A 20948-nucleotide genomic window follows, 5' to 3' on the forward strand; every position below is an offset into this window, starting at 1 on the left:
GTGAACGTCTACGGCATTCAGATTATCTGAGACAGTATTATGGTTTTATAGGCCATCTGTGTTAGACAGATTTGACTGTACATGACTGCCCTCCAAAAGGGAAATAGAGACGTTCTTTTTAAAACTGCTCTCACCTTCAACTGCCTGACACCACTCAAACATTTTAGTGCACCAAGCAGGAAAGAGCCCATCTCCAATGACGTCTTGCCTTGGCCAGATGTGGTGAAAAAGATTTTAATCTGATCATTTGAAATTCTTCCACTCAGGGGTCACCTTTGGTTTGTTAAGTTACCTTAAAAAAGTTGTGTTTGTCAGTGTGTGAACATTAGATCAGGTAGATACGATCTTAGAGATCACTGCCTTGTACTTGCAATTGTGTTTGAATAGGAGGGTGGTTGCAGACTACTGCCAACTTGTCTTTGTCAAATGATTGTGTGTAACTTGTCTTCTGTGTTAGTATTTTCTTTATACAAGATGTCTCGTCTTAAAGCCCATTTACAAGGAACACTATTGAGCCACAACTGATGGACAAGAAACAAGTTCAAATCTTTTGCCATCATTAAGAAACACTGGTCTTTGATAACACTGCATGATCAAAAACTAATGGAATTATGACATGTAATGAATAAAAAACCAGTAGCACAGAGGTGTTGTTTTCTATGAAAGACTGTGTTTTCTTAATTCTTGCTGATGCATTTTCATGATAGCCAGTATGGGATCATAAAGGAGATATGTGAGAAAATATGATGAGCTAATAGTGGAGGTAGTCGTCAGCGAGTGGCACGGGAGTAGCATTCGTATATTATTTGTATAATATTCAAATTACATTAAATTATGGACTTTTGAAAGTGAACATGGACAAAATACTCTCGTTTCACTTGTTAACTGGTTTAAATCACTGTTGAAGAAAATCAGTCAGTTTTCTTGTCCCATGATTCTACTAACAGGGACCACTAGCACATAATTACATCTAATCTAGGGTGCATTACACACAACATAAAATGTCATACACCAATGACTCCCACCAGCATTAATGCTCCACCAGAACCATACTCGATGGGCTCAAAGGGATGTTTGGCCAAATCCAATTCCCCCTCAGCACAGACATGCCTGTTGTCCGTAACTGACAACCTATCCTATTTCAAATAGCAGTCCAAACTAAAGTCAATAATGGTCAGCAAAACAGTTTATGTTTTAGTTCCTAAACATAAAAAATGAGATGCAAAACGCCTTCTGGTCTTTTTCAATATTTCTTTTTTACAGTTTGGTTTATCCAAACTGTTCCACCATACAGTCTATTAAATAGGTCCAGTGATTTGTCTTTTTACACTGGCGGTGTCATCATGTCATAGACTTAACACTGCACCAAACGATATCTTTTCCTGACCTGCACCCACAGAAATACATTAGACATAACACACTCAAAGAAACTCCCCTTTTATGCACTCATATGACTAATACACCCTGTTTTTCATATCTTATTCACCCACTCACACACCCACACGTGGTCTAAAGAGAATTCTCACTAGATCCTTTTAAAGCCGGAATAACATAGTTTCCTCTTAATGGCCTTTTTTGAAAGACGTTTTCTCTAACTGCACAACTCTGTTTTCTTTTTGCTTTTGGTTTCAGAAAAAGCAGGCATCAAGTGTTGATCGGATCACTCTATATGGCCTGATGGTTAAGCCCATTCAGCGATTCCCTCAGTTCATACTGCTCCTGCAGGTATAAAGTGTTGTTTTTAGAGCCTAGTAATTTTATTTCTTTTATTTTAATCAATCTCTTTATGTCTTACTTGCTTTCAATATAAGAAACCTTGGTCACATTAAAGGCTGAGTATATAGACTAATAAAGATGAAAAGCTGCAATGCAATGGATTATGGGTTTTAACTCCAAAGTACATTTCCTCGCATACTTTCAAAGCACGAAAAGTAGCTAGCCACATCAGTTTTTCATATTGCTGTCTTTATGTCCTAGCTTCCATTTTCCATTTTGAGCAAAGATTTGGATTTGAGCTTGACTTGCTGGATCTGCAGTAGCTCATTTCATCCCTCAGTAGGCATTGATTATCCATGAATTCCAAAGATAAGTTATGAATGTGAATCAGGCATTTTCTTCCAGCCTAAACTCAGTACTCTAAAGAAGAAGTGTATGCATTAAATTATACATTACAGGGAGGTAGACCTGAAGGTGCAGCTGAGATGCATATCAAGAAAACATTTGACTTTTCACTGGGTCATAGATGCAGATGGAAGGCACAGCACAAGCATGTTAACAGACATCTGGGGGTTTTAAATCTGTTTTGTTGATTGTGTGCTTTATAGAGCTAACACTGGAAGATCAGTGTGATAAACATACAGTGAGCATTTGATCCTTCAGGCCACATTAATTCATTGTATTTTAGGATAAAGGTAAAAACACTGAATGGCTTATAATTCTAACAAGTTATACCTTTACTTAAAACTTTTTTGTGACCTTTTTTAGGACATGCTTAAGAATACGCCAAAAGGACATGTGGATCGCCTGCCCCTGCAGCTTGCTCTCACAGAGCTAGAGGTGCTGGCCGAGAAGCTGAATGAACAGAAACGAGTAGCCGACCAGATTGCAGAGACTCAGCAGCTAGCCCGCAGCGTTAGTGATCGCTTGCTCAGTAAGGTGACTGGATACGCATGCACTCCCGCATAAACATATCTACATTTGCACACACGTACATATGCCCCAATCAAATCAGCTGTGAACCAGTCCACTGAGCCCTCTAACTCCACGTGTTGTTATCACTGTGAGCCAAACACCTAAAATTAAACTAGTATAAAGCAATCACTTATATCACTTTCCCAAACATTAATCTAGGGAGGCATTTTTATTTAGAGAAATTACCTCATAGAAACGATGCCCATTATCATCCCAAAACAGTACCAAATGCAGTGGCAGAGGCGTTGCTTCTCCATTACCACTCTGAAATTACAGTCCTGCTGCTGCGAATCTGAACAAATGCTGCTCTGAATAAGAAGAATTAGGGGGTAAATGAGACATTTAATTGGAAACTGTAAGAGAGCTATCTCTTTCACCCTGTCGCTCTCCCTCTTCCTTTCTCCCTCTCTCTCCTCTTTACCTCCTCTCTATTCCCCTCTTGCACTCCATTGCTTACTCTCTTGCTTACCTTCTCACTCAGCTTATATACTCTTCTTCTCTTTCTCTAGTGTGACTGCTTTTTTCTCTGTCTTCTTCACTTTTTCACCCTCCCCTTTTTACTTCTCTCTATCAGCCCCTGCTTTCCAGGACTCCGAGATGAGCTGATTCGGCCAATCTCCTCCACTCACACAGAATTCCATTTGCTGCGGTGACACTGCAGAATTCCAATAGGAAACACTCGCCTCTATTGCCCCCATAACTATCCAATGAAATATTCATTCTTTGTCTCAAAGTATCTAAGTCACCAGAACAGGACAGATAACCATGCGAGAGAGTTTCATACACGCACATACACAAATGCACTCACATGAGCGCACATGCACAGTGCACTGCCGTGTGTGTCTATTGATGCTTGAAGACTTTAAGAATGTATTCTCATAAGAGCCCACATCTCGAAGGAGCTGTATGGTTTTGTGCCCATCAAATAGCAGTCCAAGTCAGACTAATGAGTCATTCTGTGAGCTATCTGAGCCAAAATCAGCTACTTCTTGTAGATAGGACATTCTGTTTTCTGAAATGTGGTCAGCTGCGTTGTTGCACTGCAGGTTGTAGAATGAACGCAGCAGAGAGTTTCATTATTTGCTAAAATTCGTGCCTTTTAGCGAGCACAAACATCAATGTATCAGGATGTGAGCTTCATCTTTGAACTTAACCTGGTGCTTGCACTACAGTGGTATTCTTTTAATTGTGATGAGTCTAGCTTATTTTGGTGCAGTGTGCATAAAATAAAAGTATTGATTTAGCCAGTCATAAAAGAAGCTGGACCAAAGTGATAAAAAGCTTTCCTTTGCCATTTCTCTTAGACAAACATATGGATGACTGAAAAGGAAAGCATGTGCCAACATAGTGTAGCATAAATTCCATCTGTTATTGGATTCTTTAACTGTGTCTCTGTGTGGGTGTTCGTGTTAAAGGGGTGCACGCAACAGCTAATGCATTTGTATACCCGTGTAGTTGCCCTGTTGTGGTGGAAAGGATTGCATGTCCAAGTGTTCATAAGCTAAGCCAGTTTGGATTCTGTGTTAGTGGGATGGTGGAGAGCATAGTATAGGCAACAGGACAAGGAATAATTGTAAGCATATTTCTGAAGCATTGGGCGAAAAAAATCCGGGCAAACCTTTCTTGCCCTCAAATTAAACTGAAGGTTGGCTTTATGATCCTCTCTCATTACTTAAGAATAGTATGAAAAGCAGAGATAGGCAGAAGGGCATGCGTGGGCTTACTTTAACTAAGTCTGTAGAATAAACGTGCTTTAGATGTATTTGCGTATACATTCAGGACACACACATTAAACGACCTTGGGAAGGATGAGTGTGTTGCTAATCCCTGATGAGACATCTGTTCCTCCAAGCCTGACTTGTGCGTCCTCCAGGCACTGAACTCCAGAGGACTGGCCCTTTGTGATACTGTCTTCTGTGCCTCTGATCTGATTGCTGTGTCCCTTTTAGCAACTGAACTCGGAGCAGGGGTCACTCGTCCTTTGTGAGACGCTTATTGAGACTGTGTATGGTGAGCGGGGACAAGTCCTGAAGTCGAAGGAGAGAAAGGTCTTCCTCTTTGATGATGTACTCATCTGTGCCAACATAAATGTCAAGTAAGTCCCTCTTGTAGAGCAAATTGAGCTAAATGCCCTTGCATCCTAGAACACTTTGCTAATGCGTTCCTAATGTGTAGTTCTAGCATGAAGTTGTGTGCAAGTTGCGAAAAGACAGTGTGGTACGCTGCACGGTTAGAAGAAATTGCTATTAGGTGGCAAAAGGCTCTAATGTTGTGCCCTAGGTTTCGCAAAGATATTTTGGCAAACTGCATAGTAAAGAGAAATAGCTGCTAGGGGTTTTGAGCACTATCTGGAATTGCAGCAGCTTTATCAGCTTTAAACAAATGGTAGAATACCTAACTACAGCTTCAGGACTTCTAGATTACTGACATAAAACATTTTTTGGTTTCTGTCCAATTTATCTTATGTGACAGCACCATTGATCACATCTCTCTCGCTCACTCTCTTTCTGCATTTCTCTCACTCTTCCCTGTCTCTTTCTGTCTGTCCCTCTCTTTCTTGAGAGAAGTAAACAGGAAAGGGATTTTGTATATTTTGCAAAGCCCCTGTCAAAGATGTCGCTTAAAGCCTTCTTGTTCAGCCTTCAAAGCAATTATCACTCTTCGTCTCATTCAACTCGAGTGTCCCGAAGTTGACTTTGTCTGCCCTCCAGGAACTTGACAAACCGATCACAATGTTGATTGTCTGCGTGATTACAGGAATACATGAATAGCAATGAACTCCTCCTCACAGCCAGGGGTACAATTTTGGTGAGGAACATGGGTGATCATAAAAATTCTAATTCCCACTACCAACCACCTTTGTAACATTTCGCAGAGCATCTCGTTCCATCGAGTGTTTGGTGTAGTGCTTTTAGCGGGAGCATTTGGCTAGAGCGAGGTTTTCTCTTGAGTTGTTTTCCTTTTAATTACATCCCTCCTTTTTTTCTCTCTCCGTCTCTAACAGAGGGCCTCCAGATATCAGCAGCCTAGTCCCTGTTGGCCCCAAGTACACCATTAAGTGGAGCGCCCCCCTACTACAGGTGCAAGTAGTAGAAGTTGGGCAGGAGGGCTCTCAAAGCAAAGACACCTTGTTCCAGCAGAGTGGGGCTAAGAGGCCAAGTGGTACCTTCACGTCAGGTAAAAACAAGAATGCGAACACGCCAAACTGTCTTTTCTCATTTATTTTGTTAATCTCATCACTGGGACTGACTGTTAGCCCCAGCCCTTGCTTCCAACTCAGCAAGCCTAATCTGTTTCTGTTCTGAAGCATCGCATGGAGGGGAGGAGATGCGTCCGCGCTGCTTGTCACTCTGATTGAGGATGTGTTTGTGAGGAGGATAGTGATGATGGTCACTTGTTCTCATCTGCCTGGGGTGTTTTATCTTGGAGAGCGATGTGGGGCTAGTGAGCCCCCTGCTGCATCATCCTCGCAGTCTCATTTCACTCTCTGATAGACCACAAACACATCTAGAGTGGAGTCATCAATCTGCAGAGATTATTCCCTCCCTTTCCAGGCCCAATTAGAGAGCCAGTAGCTGTAGATAGGAATCTGTGGTTGAAACACTAGTTCTCCCACCACCCCTCACAAAACTCTGGTGTATACAGAGCTTGACGAGATCCCTGATAAATGTGCCATGGGAAAAGGGAGATACAAAGCCTTATCAGGATGTAATGCTACACACTTTTTAAAGTTGCAGCTCCATGACTTAAATATTAATGGCGCCTTCTTCAGAGCTCTCCGTGTCACGCTCGGTGAGCTGCTAGTGTTTTGAGAGTTGGTTTAGATTCTCAGAGGATTTAGTTTTTGCAGTTGTTCAGGTAGTCTGTGGTTGTATACTCACTACATTGCTGCAAGGTTTTGGGATCGTTTAGGGTTAGCTCTCACCCACCTGTCTGTCTTCCTTACCTGTGTACAACTCTGCAAATGTTATGCCCCTGAGAGGTGCTGGATACTGATTCTAACATTCTCTGTTCTCTTTTTTTGCCATTTCGACACAGTGTGGTAATCATAATCATGTCTATCCAGAAACCTCTCTGAACATCTGGGGGCTGTTTCCCAAATTTTCATTCTGACTGGCTGTCCCATCTATTTAGAGTCCCCTGTGATGTCATTCAGGTTTCGGGTGTCTAGTCTAAATCCTTCTCTCGCTCAGCATGGCTCAAAATGGAGTCATTTTTCATCTTCTGCAGGCCCCAGTACCCTTCTTTATTGAAGAAAGCTGGCCTTCAGGGACATGCAGGCCAGTCTTTTTTACTCTACCCAATGAATCTGCCTGTGTCTCTATCGTGTTGTCTCTCTACTTCTTTTTACTAATACACAGAAGACCTGACAATGTTTATGGGTTGTTTTTTTTATTTCCTGAAAAGCCAATTGTGCCATTTGTTTACTCTCATGCTGTCTTACCTCGTTTTGCCCTTTTTATTGCTGCTTCCCTTTTGATCCACTCCCAGAAAAGCTATTTTTTTTTGTCAGAAGTGTAACAGCGGGCTTTGGCTGGGAGTCAGACAAGGATTTTGGTGCAGGTGTGAATCTGCATTGTCTCTAAAGCTACCAGCTAACATTACCGGTACAGCAGCTGAGTGCAAGGATGGACCCCTCTGGGCTCAAGCCTTCCACACCAGTGAGTTATATGCCTGGCGGCTCGTGTGGATAGCCGTGTCTGAGTGTATAAACCATATCGTGCCTCACCAACTGGATTACGCTGGATTACAACTCAGCACATTCACCTCTCTGGCCATAGCCAACAGCAAGCCCGCGAGGACTCGACAAACCTGCACAGGGTTCCCGGCAGTCTCCTCGGGGAGAAAAGAAAAACGTTGTTTTTGCGGCTCGCAGCCCACCTCTTTGTATTCAGATGTCTCACCTATTGATTTCCTTCCACAGATGACAGATGTCACTGTCTCTCTGTGTCAAAGATCCATTAAACCAGGCTATCTCTCTCTGTCTCTCTCCCTTCCCTATTTTGGCTATACCCTAATTTCACGTATGCACGTGAATACACAGAAAGCTGCAGGTCCCATTGGACATGCATGCCTCACCAAGCCTGCCCACCAGCTCTGCTCTTCTGCTACTTTATTGTGTGGTAGTGATGACAGTGCAGGACAGCTCTGGAGCAAAAGCTACCTGCAGAATTTAATTAGGTGGTTCTCCTAGTGCCTGCTGCTTGGGAGATGTGGGCCAGGGGAGCTAGGACTGAGGATGGCAGACAGGAGGAGACGCAACTATTGATTCCTGGCAGTAGGAGAGAGAGACTTTGAAGGAAGCGGAGCTCAAATCGATGCTGAATTTTGCGTCTAATGAGACACCTGCATTCCTTTTGGCCAGTAAAAGGGCATCATGGCTCCAAGTAACAGTTTCTCCATCTAATTTTTTTTTTTTTACTCATAAATTCACTCTCTGTAGTTCAACAAATAATTAAGATCGATCCATCTGCACATCGAAGCTCTTTTATTAGTGCCACTGGAGTTTCAACAAAAGCAACTTTTCTTTCAGCACTTCCATGAGTTCTAAGGAACAACGTCACCATGTTCTTTACAGTTTTTGAACACTGTGACCTTGAAGCTTTTGCTTAAATATATAAAATTCTTTTAAAACCTAATCTGGCCAGTTGGTCCATAAACTGAGTACATTTATAATATAAACTGAAGTGGGATTGAATCAATTTATTTTTTTATCACTCAATTAACGAGTGATACCGGTACCGGTCCGAGGCCCGGAGGTTGGGGACTGCTGCTGTAAACTGTCCACTTGTTACAGCTTCTCAAACCTGAAAAGTCTCTTCATTATTATCCACATTTATTTTTGTAACAGTAACATATGTAATATATTCCCTCATTACTAGCAGTTGTTGAACAACGTCTTATTCTTTAAATAACAGTAGAGGTGGTCATTTCATAAACTCTCCAACTTTGTGTGTTGTCTCTTAGGTAGAGCAATCCTAGGCCCTCCACGGCTTTACCAGGAGCTACAAGAGCTACAACATGACCTTTCTGTTGTGGAAGAGGTCACTCTGCTCGTGGGTACATTGGAAGGGACATATCAGGTACTTGTCTCTTTATGCGACTTTTGCTGTTCCCGGAGTGTCTCACAGGGAAGTGTGTATCCCAGAACATTTGTAGTACAGCAAAATTAGCTGAAAGACAAGGCACTGGACATTGGCTTTGTCAGTCCAGCTGACTCTACGGGCCAAACCACAAAAGTCACAGTGTGTCGTTTGTCATATGGCTGCAAAGGCTAAATCTCTCAGAGTTTGCTTAGAGAACTTAATTGTCAACTATAGAAAAAGAAGAAAAAAATTTGCACTGACCTTGAGGCATGCTGTTCTCCTCTCAGAAACCGCTTTCAGCATCACAAATTATTCATAAATGCGTTATCTCAAGGCATGGAATGGAAATGGTTGAAGTATGGAATGTGTTCTGTAAACTGACAATACCTTCTAAGCCTTGAGAACACACTGAAGATTCACAGAGGTAGCAAAGACAACAATGAAGTATGCTCAGTTAAATTAAATCTCTGAACTCAGTGTAAACTCAGTGATCACATTTGGATAGTGAAAAGACCGTTTGGGGAGTCTGTTTCTGTTCCTGTAAAAGATATTGCAAAAGGCTTCAAGATGTTTTAAGTATGAACAATGAGATGTATAATATGCTTCTCGGATCACTGGTTTCAAATTCGTCTAATTATCAATAGTAGCACAACTGTGAGAATGAGATGCACCTCTCATATATTAAAGGAGTGTCAGATTTGTTATGTTGCAAAAGAAGCTGTCAGTACCCCTCCTGCAGAGTTTAAATCAGGGCACAGTAGTGCAGCACTGTCACATTAACAGTACCATACACTGCATACAGTAACACCTCCGGGGAGGTATACTCCAGCAATCACCAAAGAACCTCTCAGGCTAATGGTGGCACCTTTGCCTCCCTGCACTTAATGAGCATAATGTCCTCAGGAAGAGTGATATTCGCCTTGCACTAAATGACATTCACTTTCCACAGAGTTCTAATATTGTCCGCTGAACAAATAGACAGAATATCTCTGCACAGCTCATTGACTTCAGAAAATTGATTTGATTCTGTTTGACTTGAGGGTCTATGTTTTACTGTAAAATGGATACTGGTACTGAAGTCAATTCAGAATTTCGCTTGATAAGATAAAAATGCTTGTTCAATATGTTATTTGAAGCACATTGCCTCAAATCACCTACTGCAGTTTTTTTTTCTCAAATGGATGTGTGGCAGTTTCTCAGTTTGTGTGCAACAGTATCAAGTACATCTATAGTATACACCTGTGCTCGGTGCACTTGGGTCTGTGCTAGATGACCTAGTGTACGCTAGAACTGAGAAACAATTTTTAACTGTGTGTTTTTCTGTCAAAGAACCTCAACACCACTGTGGCCCAGGACTGGTGTCTGGCTCTGCAGAGGCTTATCCGCATCAAAGAAGAACAGATCCAGAGTGCTAACAAATGTCGCTTACGCCTGCAGGTGCCTGGCAGGCCAGACAAGTGAGTAGTATTTCACATACAAATGTGGATCCAAGTAAAATGTACTGTTTAAGTGTATATGACATGAAGAGTAAAAACAAAACAAAACACCATTAACAGTAGTTCAAAAGTGTTTTTTGGTAAATGGTTTAAATGTTCAAATGATGAAATTACCAAACACTGACACAACCTGGCAGTCACATAAACCACTAAACGATAACACTCAGTGATGAGCGTTTTATAACCAATGAGTATATTAATTAGTTATTATATTACTGTGCATGTTCTATCACCGTGGAGAATTAGGCTTATGCTCGGCTAGAATCCATGCTCCCTATGCTTTGCAACATTTTTACTTTTCCATGCCAAGCAGCCGCCGAGGCTGATAGATGAAGCCCATGCGCAACGCAAAAAAACTGCAGTTCCTCAATTGGACACTTGAGCTTGAGTCATTTAAAAATTCCAACATTTTAGTAGAAATAAACATGTTTAAAATCTAATTGAAAAGATGTTTTTGGTCTTTATGATTTACTTATTTTTTTATATAACTGGCATACAACATATATTTCAACCATTTAAATTATATAAAGGCTTAAAGTTGTGACTTATTTGGTTTTTGGCACTTGGTGAGTGCTATTTTGTCTCTGTTGTGAGAGTGAGAAAAGTGGTGCTTAAAAACACAAAAATCTACAACCACAATTTAAAAAAAATGTTGGAACGTTGTGTAACTTGCAAATCAATACAGAATGTAATAAGTTACAGATATTGTGTTTTAAACTGACAAAAATCTAAAAGATAAAAAATGGCAGAAAAATTCAAAAAACGTTCCAGAAACATCTGGAAACTGAGGAGACCAGTTGCTTGATTTGTGGGAGAATAATGTTGTCCCCTTATTGTCGGATATAGGATTCTAGCTGCTCCTTGGTTTTCTTTGCTCTTTGTTTTTTTTCTGTTCCGTGTTATCAAATGTTTTTATTTGTCAAAGTCTGGACTGCAGAAAGGTCAGTTCAGGACTCAGACTCTTTCATTCCTAAGCCTTGTTGTTGTAATAGGTGTAGTATGCGGGACAGTATTGTCTTACTGAAATATTCAAGGTTGGTCTAAAAACTCTATATATACACCTTTCTGTATTAATGGTGCCATTTCCGTATGCACAAGTCCATACAGTCAGGATTTGTTATTTTGCTCTGATAACAAGCTGGGTGGTCTTTCTTCTCTTTAGTCTGAAGAACATGGCTTACATTTTTTCAAAAAAAGAATTTACAGTTTTCCGTTTTCCACTTTGCCTCTTTCAATTTAAACGAGTCTTGGCTCAGAGAAGACAGCAGCGTTTCTGGATCACGGTCACATATGGCTTCTTCTTTGCATGGTATAGCTTTACCTTACATGTGTGGATGGCATTGCAATCTGTGTTTACAGACGCTGATTTCTGGAAATGAGTCCATGCAGTGATTGACACGACAAAGTCAAGTCTATTTTAATGCAGTGCTGTCCAAGGGCCCAAAGGTTATGAGCATCCAATACTGAGTTTTGACCTTGTCCCTTGCACACAGAGATTTCTCCAGTCACTCTCCATTTTGTGTTGATATTATGTATTATTATGATGATAAGAAATTCAAAGTCTTTGCACTGGGAAATTTTATTCTGACAGGGCAGTTTTTTGCAGAATGGTAAACCTCTTTGAGGCTCTTTTTTTATACCCAGTCACATTGCTGACCTGTTGCCAATTAGCTTAATTAGTTGCAAAATGTTCCTCCAGCTGTTTCTTTTTAGTACCATTTACTTTTCCAGCCTTTTGCTCACAACTTTTTAGAGTTGTGTTACAGCCATTCCATTCCATTACTAGCATAAGCTGATTACTGCTCTAGGGCTTTTCTAATGGCTGTCCACAAACCGGTCGCTGATTTCACAGTGGGTACATCCATCTTTTATATACAGTCAGTTACAGTTCCAGCTGGCAAAAGCTGTGGCTGGAAGCTTTCTGTTTTTGGGTACATTTGTGCATATGTTGATACATCTCACAACATTTCTTAAGTGCCTTGAGGAAACATTTACAGCTTTGGCACAAAAATTCACTTGGACTCATTTGATTAGATTTTAGAATTCAGAGGTTAATCTCCTGTTTCAAGAACACAGCATCTCAGGAACACTTGAATTCATTTATATTTGCAGCAAATGGTCACGAGTAAATGTTGAAACAAATGTTTTTGGCATTTATTTTTTTTAACATTGACTTTTTATTTATGGTATTTTTTTAAATGCCTAAATTCATATATTTTTATATTTGTTAATGTGACCGAGGCAGAAAATACTGGAAGAAAAATAGGAATGGGTAAAAGCAACAGGAATTGTGGTGACATACATGCTCTTAGAACCGTGGGCCAACAGGCACCTTGACCTTTTGCAAATCAGAGGTGGGAACAGTTTGTTCTGTCGTGACTGCGTAATTACCCAACTCAAATAATTCATTTTATTCAGTGCTTGGATTGAATAATGAATTGTCTCCACAAAATTTTCTTTTTCGAGCGTATAATGAGAAACGTTTTTTGCTTTGGCCTTTACTTAACTCTCGGCCCCTAATGTGTAATTTTGATGAATTGCCCGGTAATATCTTTCTACATTTACGGTGTGTTTATAGTGTCTTGAAATGCAAGATATTCGGTCCTATAATTGGATTTCCTAATATAAATGTTGTAGTCTTATAGTTCTTTTATTTAGTTTTATTAAGTCACAGAAAATTTGTAAAATGCAATACTATGAACTTTCAGGCATGTTTTCTTCAATAGTCCAAACACAAAAAAACATTTGATTTTTTTTATTGTCTTAGGTTAAAATACAAAGCTGCATACAATGCACAGAAGGTTACCTTGCACAGAAGTGCTAGTGTTACATGTTGAGGTGCATCCTGGTGGGTGGATTGACTAATGAATGACTGAACACCTACTTAGAGACCAACAAAGACTGCAAGGAGAGAGCATATGAGTAGCTTAGAGTGCTGGAACAAGAACTGGAAAATAGCAAATAATGGCAGATTATAATGGATTCCATTTCGTGGCTTCTGCTGGGAATAGGATAAGAAAGAGGCAAGGGAAGACAAAAAGAGAAAGATTGCGATAAAGAAGCCAGAGCCCTGCTGAGACATACTAAGCAGGGGGAGGAGAGGAAGAAAGAAAGAGTGAGAGTGATGAGCGACCTCCCCCATGAAAGATTTGGCTTGGTGCCGGCAGGGCAGCGGCAGTCAGAAGAGTGGGCCTAATGCTTCAGAGCCAGAGAGAATCTAACTGTGCCAAACCAAGCTAAAATGACAGCTTGAGCAGCGGAGCTGTGCAGATCACTTCTCCCACATCTCCTAGCTTCCTCATCGGCTGTCACACCAGGCCTGCAGGGCCAATCTGCTTACTCAGATGTTTGGTGGAGCCAGATGCCACGCTTACAAGAGAGTCCCCGAATTCCCCTTTAAGGGGTACCCTATTTGCTGAGTTCCTGTGATAATGTCATTAGCAACTGAACTGACAAGGAGATTCCCCACCCCGACATATGTCCAAGCTGTATATTTGTACTTAAAAATTCAATACTGTAGAGCAAGACTCGTGTTGAAATCATACTTGGAGTTTTTGTGGTGACGTAAAAGATAACAATGTCAGCTGAAAGAGAGAACTCTCCTGTAGGGAAAAAGAGCCAATTCTGGTTGTGTGATAGCAATCTAATTGAGGCTGGGCCTCAGTGCTGGGTGGCTGGACCGGCAGTGAGCCTCGGGGCTGGGGTGACAGGTGGCACAGCGGGTACCCGAGCCATTCTGACACTACCCAGGGTGCAATAGGAGCAGATTGTAGGGGAGAGCAGTGGACAGACTGGCTCTATTTCTCTCAAACACACATGCGCACACACACGCGCACACATTGTTTTTTTCCTGACTGTCCTTTTTTGTTTTGTGACTAATATGGTTCACAATTTCTGGTTCACAGTCTGTGTTTCTTAGAAATGCACACACACACACGCACACGCACACACACGCACACTCACACACACACACACAGCTCCTTCCTAACTGTCTTTTTTCCATTTTGTGACTAGTGTGATTCATAAGCATCACACTGCTTCCAGCACCTGTATGTTACATGTATTCACATATACTTCCCACTGACAAATGCAACTGCAAAAAGAGCAAGCATGTATTTCACACGATGAGGCACACACATTATGGGGCAGAAACATAGATACACACTCTCGCACGCAGAGCTAAGCCTTTGCTCTGCTGGTGAGAGAGTGGGACCGCAGCAGGGACCCCCTGTACTGAGTTGGTCCCCTCCTGTCTGGCCGCAAGCGACTCTCTGCAGTCAGGCACCACATCACAGCCTCCACACTGCAAACAGACGAGTACGTGGAGAGAATCCCGACTGCTGCCTCAAAGGCACCAGCCTACGTGTGACAGCAGTTCATTAACATCCTCTTTTACTGCGTCTGCAGGAGCAACCACAGGCATAGATTCATGGACCATACTGGCAAGCGATAGATACAGAGTTCAAATTTCATAGTTTAACCAAATGTGTTTGTTGCTTCATCCACTTACACCACCAGAACAGCATACACAAAAGAGCAGTAGCAGAGAAACATTTTTTTCTTCCTTTTTTTATTTAACGGAAGCTTTTATGTGCCGAATGCCTGCAAGGCAGGTGGCAGTACTTCAGCTCGCAGTCAGATGACTGATTTCTAGTGCATTCTGACTGAAAGTCTTATCTTTGCATCTGGACAACAGAGGTTTTTCTTTGATTGTTCCACGTGTCTAACAAGAAACATACAGAAGGCATGACTTGATATTAGTACCGAAAGCCCTAGTTTCAGGAAAAGGTTTCTTACTTGGACTACTTTTTTAGCTTTAGATTAAAGTTATTCATGCTTTGTCCAACTCTCAGATGTTGTCTGTCACACAAATAAAAGGGGACTAAAATAGAATTGAACTTTACATTACTCTTTTAGTAGAAATTGATAATTAACGACAAGCAAATCTGCCGCTTGAACAGGCAGCAAACTAACTGAATTGTTTGCAGGGAAGGGCAGCGGAGTAACTAAATAACAGGATGACTCTTTTAATTAAGCACAGCTGGACTGAAGAGAAGGGATCTTGTGTCGGCACTTCTGTGATTTAGTTACCATTTAGTTATCTGGAACAATGAGACATATATATACTGAGGTTGGCAGGTGAGGCAAATCATCAGGCTGATGAGTAAAAGCACACAACAGAGTGAGGATCCTGGCCACCGGCCTAAGTACTGGAAAGCATCCAGGGCAGCGGGAGACACTTGTCCCAAATTTCTGAAGATGGCAGTGTTAGTATAACATCTGTAACATACATGTGAATACATACTTATGTGAAAGGCACTCCACCTTTGCACCTACCTGCGCTGTTCTTCTATTTATAGCCACTTTTATCCAGGGACAGGTTGCTCTTTTGTTTCTTTTTCTCCCTTCTTATTCCCACATGTACAGTACCCACATTCGCACAAGTATGTGGCAAAGAATAACCACCGTTCTCTACTATGTGCTAGTTATCGTTTGTAGTGGGGCTGGAGCTGAGGGGCACCTAAGACACGTTTTCCATGGTCAGCTTTAAGTGGAAACATTTTACTCACTGCTCGAGCAGTCAGGGCTGCTGGAGGAGTATGCTCTCATTAACTGAAGAGGTATCTTATATTATCTGAACCTGTTTCCACAAGAACATATTCATAAATAGCTTTTTGTTATGTATTGATTTTTTTTTGTATAAATGCTTCTAACCTTTACACCATGAATTTTAATTACTAGATACCACTCAATTTAGATGTCAAATGTTGCTCTAAACCTTTATTTATATCTCCAGCGCCTGACAGTAACATCAATGAGATAGTGGACGGCCCACTCAGCTGTCTGTTCTCCCCTTCATAGTTATAAAGATATGATTCTTGTGAGTTAACATTAACTTTTCATAATGCAAAGAAAAATAACTTGTACTAACAACAACTCTGCCAAGCTCACAGAAATCTTTAAATGAATAATTCCATATAGCTAGAGAAAGTGGGGGAAAAAACCCACTTCACATCAAACACTGCTTATTTTAAATGTAGCCTTAAGCTGTGGAATAAATCATATAATAAGGTCACCTCACCCTGTTAACTACTTTAACTGTAAACACCGAGGCAACCAATTAAGATGAAATTAAATTAATTTTAACCATGTCCTCTAAGTATAATTCTTTTGTGTAGCAGAGAGATTTCCACTACAAGGATTGCAGGCTGACTTGAGACTTGTATTAATACCGACAAGCAGATATTTACTTGCGATCAACAGTATCGCAGATAAAACCACAGTGTATGCTGTCCGTGTCTGTTTTTATTGTGTCATCTGCAGGAGGGCTGTGCTGGTACTGGATTCACAAACATTTAAGTATCACGACTGCTGCTGTGGCGGTTTGAGCATTCATTCAGATTTTAGGCGCTCTGGAAGTTGCAACCTGCATCACCAAAAGCCAAACATGATTTTGCACATTATCATGAAACGCCTCTATAAATCAGATTCGATCCTGACGCACTTTAAGTGTATCTCTCCTGAAGTTCCATCAAGTCATACCAGAACTACATCTGAATGCTTCCCTTAGTTATCTCACTTTTTGCAGAACAAACTTTCTCTTTGATTCTCTGGAGGACGGGGTGAACTGAAGGATGGGTGCATGACAGGCTGCCACTCAGCACTCAATCCTACATCTGTCCCGTCCTTGTGCATTAGTATCACACGTGTGCTTCGGCACTGACCTGCTCCCATAAATCCATTGGGCGAGCGCCTCTCTCCGCTCCCTTGCCCCGCTTTGCCCTCTCTCTGTTTCCCTCCCCTTCCCTTTTCTCTCTTTACCTCTCAGCCTTTCTCATCTCGCCTCTGCCAGCATGCCCGAGTCTAGTTCTCCATTCTGGCAATGCACCACACCTGCACTGCGGCTGTCAATCAGAGGGCAGGAGGGAGGAATGGAGACTGCGCTCAGTTTAGCATGTTTGATGCCGTGTGGGCATGAAGTGTTACCTAAGGAATGTAGCCAAGAGAGTAGTTGTATTCTCATCACACCCTGTCTACCCTTCTGTCTTGGGCAAATTGCCTTTCCTATATTTAAGCAGCAAATTGTATGAATTACACCTCTTTGTGAAAGGTCCACTTTTTCAACATGTCAAGGAAGTTTGAGATCTTAGTTACTTTATTCTGTTCCTGTCTTCAATCTCTCTCTCTCACTATACGTGTGTGTCTCTCTCTGACGTTTTCATCCTTCCTCTATGAAATGAAAATTAATTTGTGGCGGGCAGTGGCAGGTATGACAGAAGCATAATATCCGACTACGCACTGCTCTCCACTCAATTGCCTTCTAATGATTCCTGAGTGTGAAATTGTCTTTCTTATGTGTGCCTGAGACCCTAGCCCCTCCCCACCCCTTTTTCTGCATTCCCTTGCACTTTTTTTTCCTTTCATTGCCTCAGAATCACTGCAGAATAGCTGTACAGGTGACTGAAGGTAAAGCATTATTTTGGAAAGTTGCTTAGCGCTCTAAAAAGATGTCCCATCCTTGGCTAGACAATTTACTTGCACTTCCAATAAAGCCAGACACCACACCACCGTCTGTCTGTAGTTAGACACTGACTAACAATGAGTCATTGTTAACTCGGGGCAGTCTTTGCCAGTCTTGTTTTAGACTGCTAGGAATTTAGAGGTTATTGTATTTGACTGAAAAGAGAGTGAAAAATCAACACATGCATGACTAGTGGTCTCAAGCTGACAAAAAGCCTGACAAAAGGGGATGCTTGAAGAGACTAAGTGTTTAGACAGGCGTCTATTACCTGGGGATGAGTTTTGTGTTTCTAGCACTTTACACAACCTTTAAGTAATGGCATTCAAACAGAAAATCTACTTTAAAACATTTTGCTCTGGGAGAGACCTTGCATTTCACGACCCATTTTGATACCTGGTTTGGTAATCACTTGGAGTGTTTTCTATTGGGTGGGAAAACCCGCTTAAAGCTTTTACATAAGACACGCTCAGTGTCACAGGCATAGGTCTTGTTTCAGCACCAGGAAGGAACACATTAAGCTGAGAATCTTGGGGTGTCGAGACCTGTCGAGATTTCCTGCGTTCAGGTGAATTTTAATGCACCAAATTGTTTTGTTTTTTTTTATGTAACAACATTCAGGCACTAGCTAACAGTTTAATATAGACTGCAGTATAATGCAGTTAGACTATTGCTTTCAAACAATTACCCTCAACTTTTATCATTTACTGTTTACTGCTGAGTCAGCACACATGTGTTTGTGTGATCCCAGACGTTAGTGAAAGGTAAAATTTCTATCTGATATAGCACAATGGTGCTCAAGCGCATGGCAACCATGCATAGTATATAAAGCATTTGAGTGCTTTAAGCTCAAGCAGCCAGGAAGGCTCAGCCCATAACAATTTGACTGACGTTTATTTGTTCACCGCACATGTTTTTTTTTGTTTGCAACCCAGGACTACAGAGAAAAAGAAATTGACCAGAGGGGATAAAGGAGACACAACACCAGCTGGCTTTAAGGCTATTGACAGTGTTAACAGCTGGCAAATTTAGGGTGGTTGGCTGTGCGTTAGGGAGGAGTCAGTGCAAGTAAAATATTTTGTCTTCACATGTTTTCACTGCAGTTTGCATTGATAAAATTCAGATTGTTCTGAATTCAAATTGTAGTAACTCCTTTGTGCTATTTATCACGAATAATTTTCTGTTTTCTGTTGCTCACTTGTCAGTTTGTTTCCTAAATCTGAAAATATGCACATATTCAGAAAATATGGGAGAATCTTGAACATTTTCAGTTGTTGGTTACTGTCTGCACTGTTGTTTTAATTGTTTTGTTTTTTACTTTTTTGAATTTTTATCCAATTTAAAAGTTAGCATTTTTTCCCCTTTCATATCATACATATTTTAAACTCATGTAATTTTAAAAGGACTTTACGAAATAACCTTTCTAATTCTACGTGCTGCCTACCTTGAAGAAACAACCTGTAAATACATGTAGATACTGATAACCAATATTACCATAAAGCATTGGAGGCAAAATGCAAATTTGTATAAAGGCCATAAGCAAACTATATTAATGGGATATAAGGATGTAGGTCATTTTTCAGCTTTGTTTAACTTCAAGTTATGAGTTCATAATGGAACTACACATAAACAGTAGCTAGTGTTGTTCAGGGCATTTGTTTCCTCTGGTAAATTATTCCCTTTCCATTTATTCAACTTTTGAGCACCTTCATTAATTAATGACTAAGTTTGTCTTATGGTTTGCCAGCATATTGTGTATTTTGAGGATAAAGAAATGCCCAAATCACTCATTCCCTGTCTGCACTCCTTGTAAGAAATCTACTAATATCTTTGTCACATTAAGGCTAGAAAAGAGTTAAAAGAAACTTTTCTTGTCACTCTAATAGCAGAATCATTTTCTGCTAAGTATGGTATTCATAAACTTGTCTTCCTTTTAGATTGAGAGATTAAAATCTTGTTTTTTTTTAAAGAAAAACTAAGAAAGCTGTTACATGCTGACTGAAATTATATTAATTTAAAATGAACATGTATTTCCAAATTTCTCAGTATGTCAAGTATAATAATCCTTCGTTCTACCAGTCATTTTGTTCCTCTATTCCTTTCACACCTATACTATCTGGTCTCCCACTGTTTCTGAGTTTCTTTCAAAAGAGCCTGTGCTGGTTGTGCCATTGAAGCTCAGGCATTAGTGGCATTTTGAACACTGGAGGCTACCTATAAGCGATTTAGTGGGACCACGCTGTGTGATCATCACAAGCCAAACTGAATGTTGACGTACAGGCTGAAATTATAAAGCCCCAGCTTACTGGACTGAACTGCTGTAAAGCTACAAGCAGGCAAGCAGCTGTTATGACATAAAAAATCTTGTTGTATTAAACTTAAAGTCCCATGAAATGAAAAATTTCTTTTGGTGCTCTGTTGGTGCTGTTTCTCTGAGCGTATTGTTCTGCTTTCTGCTTTTATATAGAACATCTCGAGAATATGTCAAAAATGTGCTTTTGCTGTCTTTCGTGTGCCTTAAAGGTATCAGCCTTGTAGTGCATACAATGTATTAATAACGATAAATAAAAAGAGGTAAATCTAAAACAAGTTCACCAGCTTGTCACTTTAATTATGTGTTAAAGCAGACTTTTTGATTAGTTTAGTTCACAATTTAAACACATTTTAAACCCCTTTTTTTGGCATTTCTCAGCCAGTTATAAACTAATGCATGGCCGCAGTTTGTTTTGTTTGGTTAAGGTCATTGCTGCTTGGTAGCGCACAGAAAGGAGTGATTACATGCAACAGTTAGAGTGTGATTCCTCTGCTTTTAGAGCTCCATTGGTTGAATCCTCCCTGCTGTTTTGTTTTGGGGATCAAGAACGCCTTTGCATTTATATGTTTATTTAGTTGTTTTACTGCACCAGTAACACTGATGCAATTTTCAGCTCAGTGAAATGAGACCTGTTAAGCATGCTGTTTTTTCCCCTGTTTTCCTCATTCTGGTTTAAGCTTCATGCTTTCACATTAATGTGAATTTGAATTTGTAGCCTTCTGTTTTGATGTCACAGTGATGTCAGGTCTACTTTGTTGTATACCACTTAAAATGATCCCAACAACACAGACAAAATCCATCCATTCATTCTTTTATCTTTTTATCCAAGTCAGGGTTGCAGT

At 40.7% G+C, this 20948-nt stretch overlaps 1 protein-coding gene across 4 annotated transcripts in view; it reads left to right on the forward strand.

The window, feature by feature from the left end:
• arhgef10la (Rho guanine nucleotide exchange factor (GEF) 10-like a) overlaps positions 1 to 20948 on the forward strand; it is a 114983-nt gene that overhangs the window by 39029 nt on the left and 55006 nt on the right. For all 4 annotated transcript variants that reach the window (XM_023155086.3, XM_023155087.3, XM_012918184.3 and 1 more), the window contains 6 exons: positions 1633 to 1725; positions 2485 to 2655; positions 4641 to 4786; positions 5696 to 5868; positions 8659 to 8774; positions 10107 to 10234. In XM_023155086.3, coding sequence (XP_023010854.3) covers positions 1633 to 1725; positions 2485 to 2655; positions 4641 to 4786; positions 5696 to 5868; positions 8659 to 8774; positions 10107 to 10234 — 827 coding nt within the window. The remainder of the gene's footprint in view (positions 1 to 1632; positions 1726 to 2484; positions 2656 to 4640; positions 4787 to 5695; positions 5869 to 8658; positions 8775 to 10106; positions 10235 to 20948) is intronic.

This window comes from Maylandia zebra, linkage group LG5, assembly GCF_041146795.1.
Source record: "Maylandia zebra isolate NMK-2024a linkage group LG5, Mzebra_GT3a, whole genome shotgun sequence".
In the NCBI taxonomy this organism is placed as follows: Eukaryota; Metazoa; Chordata; class Actinopteri; order Cichliformes; family Cichlidae; genus Maylandia; species Maylandia zebra.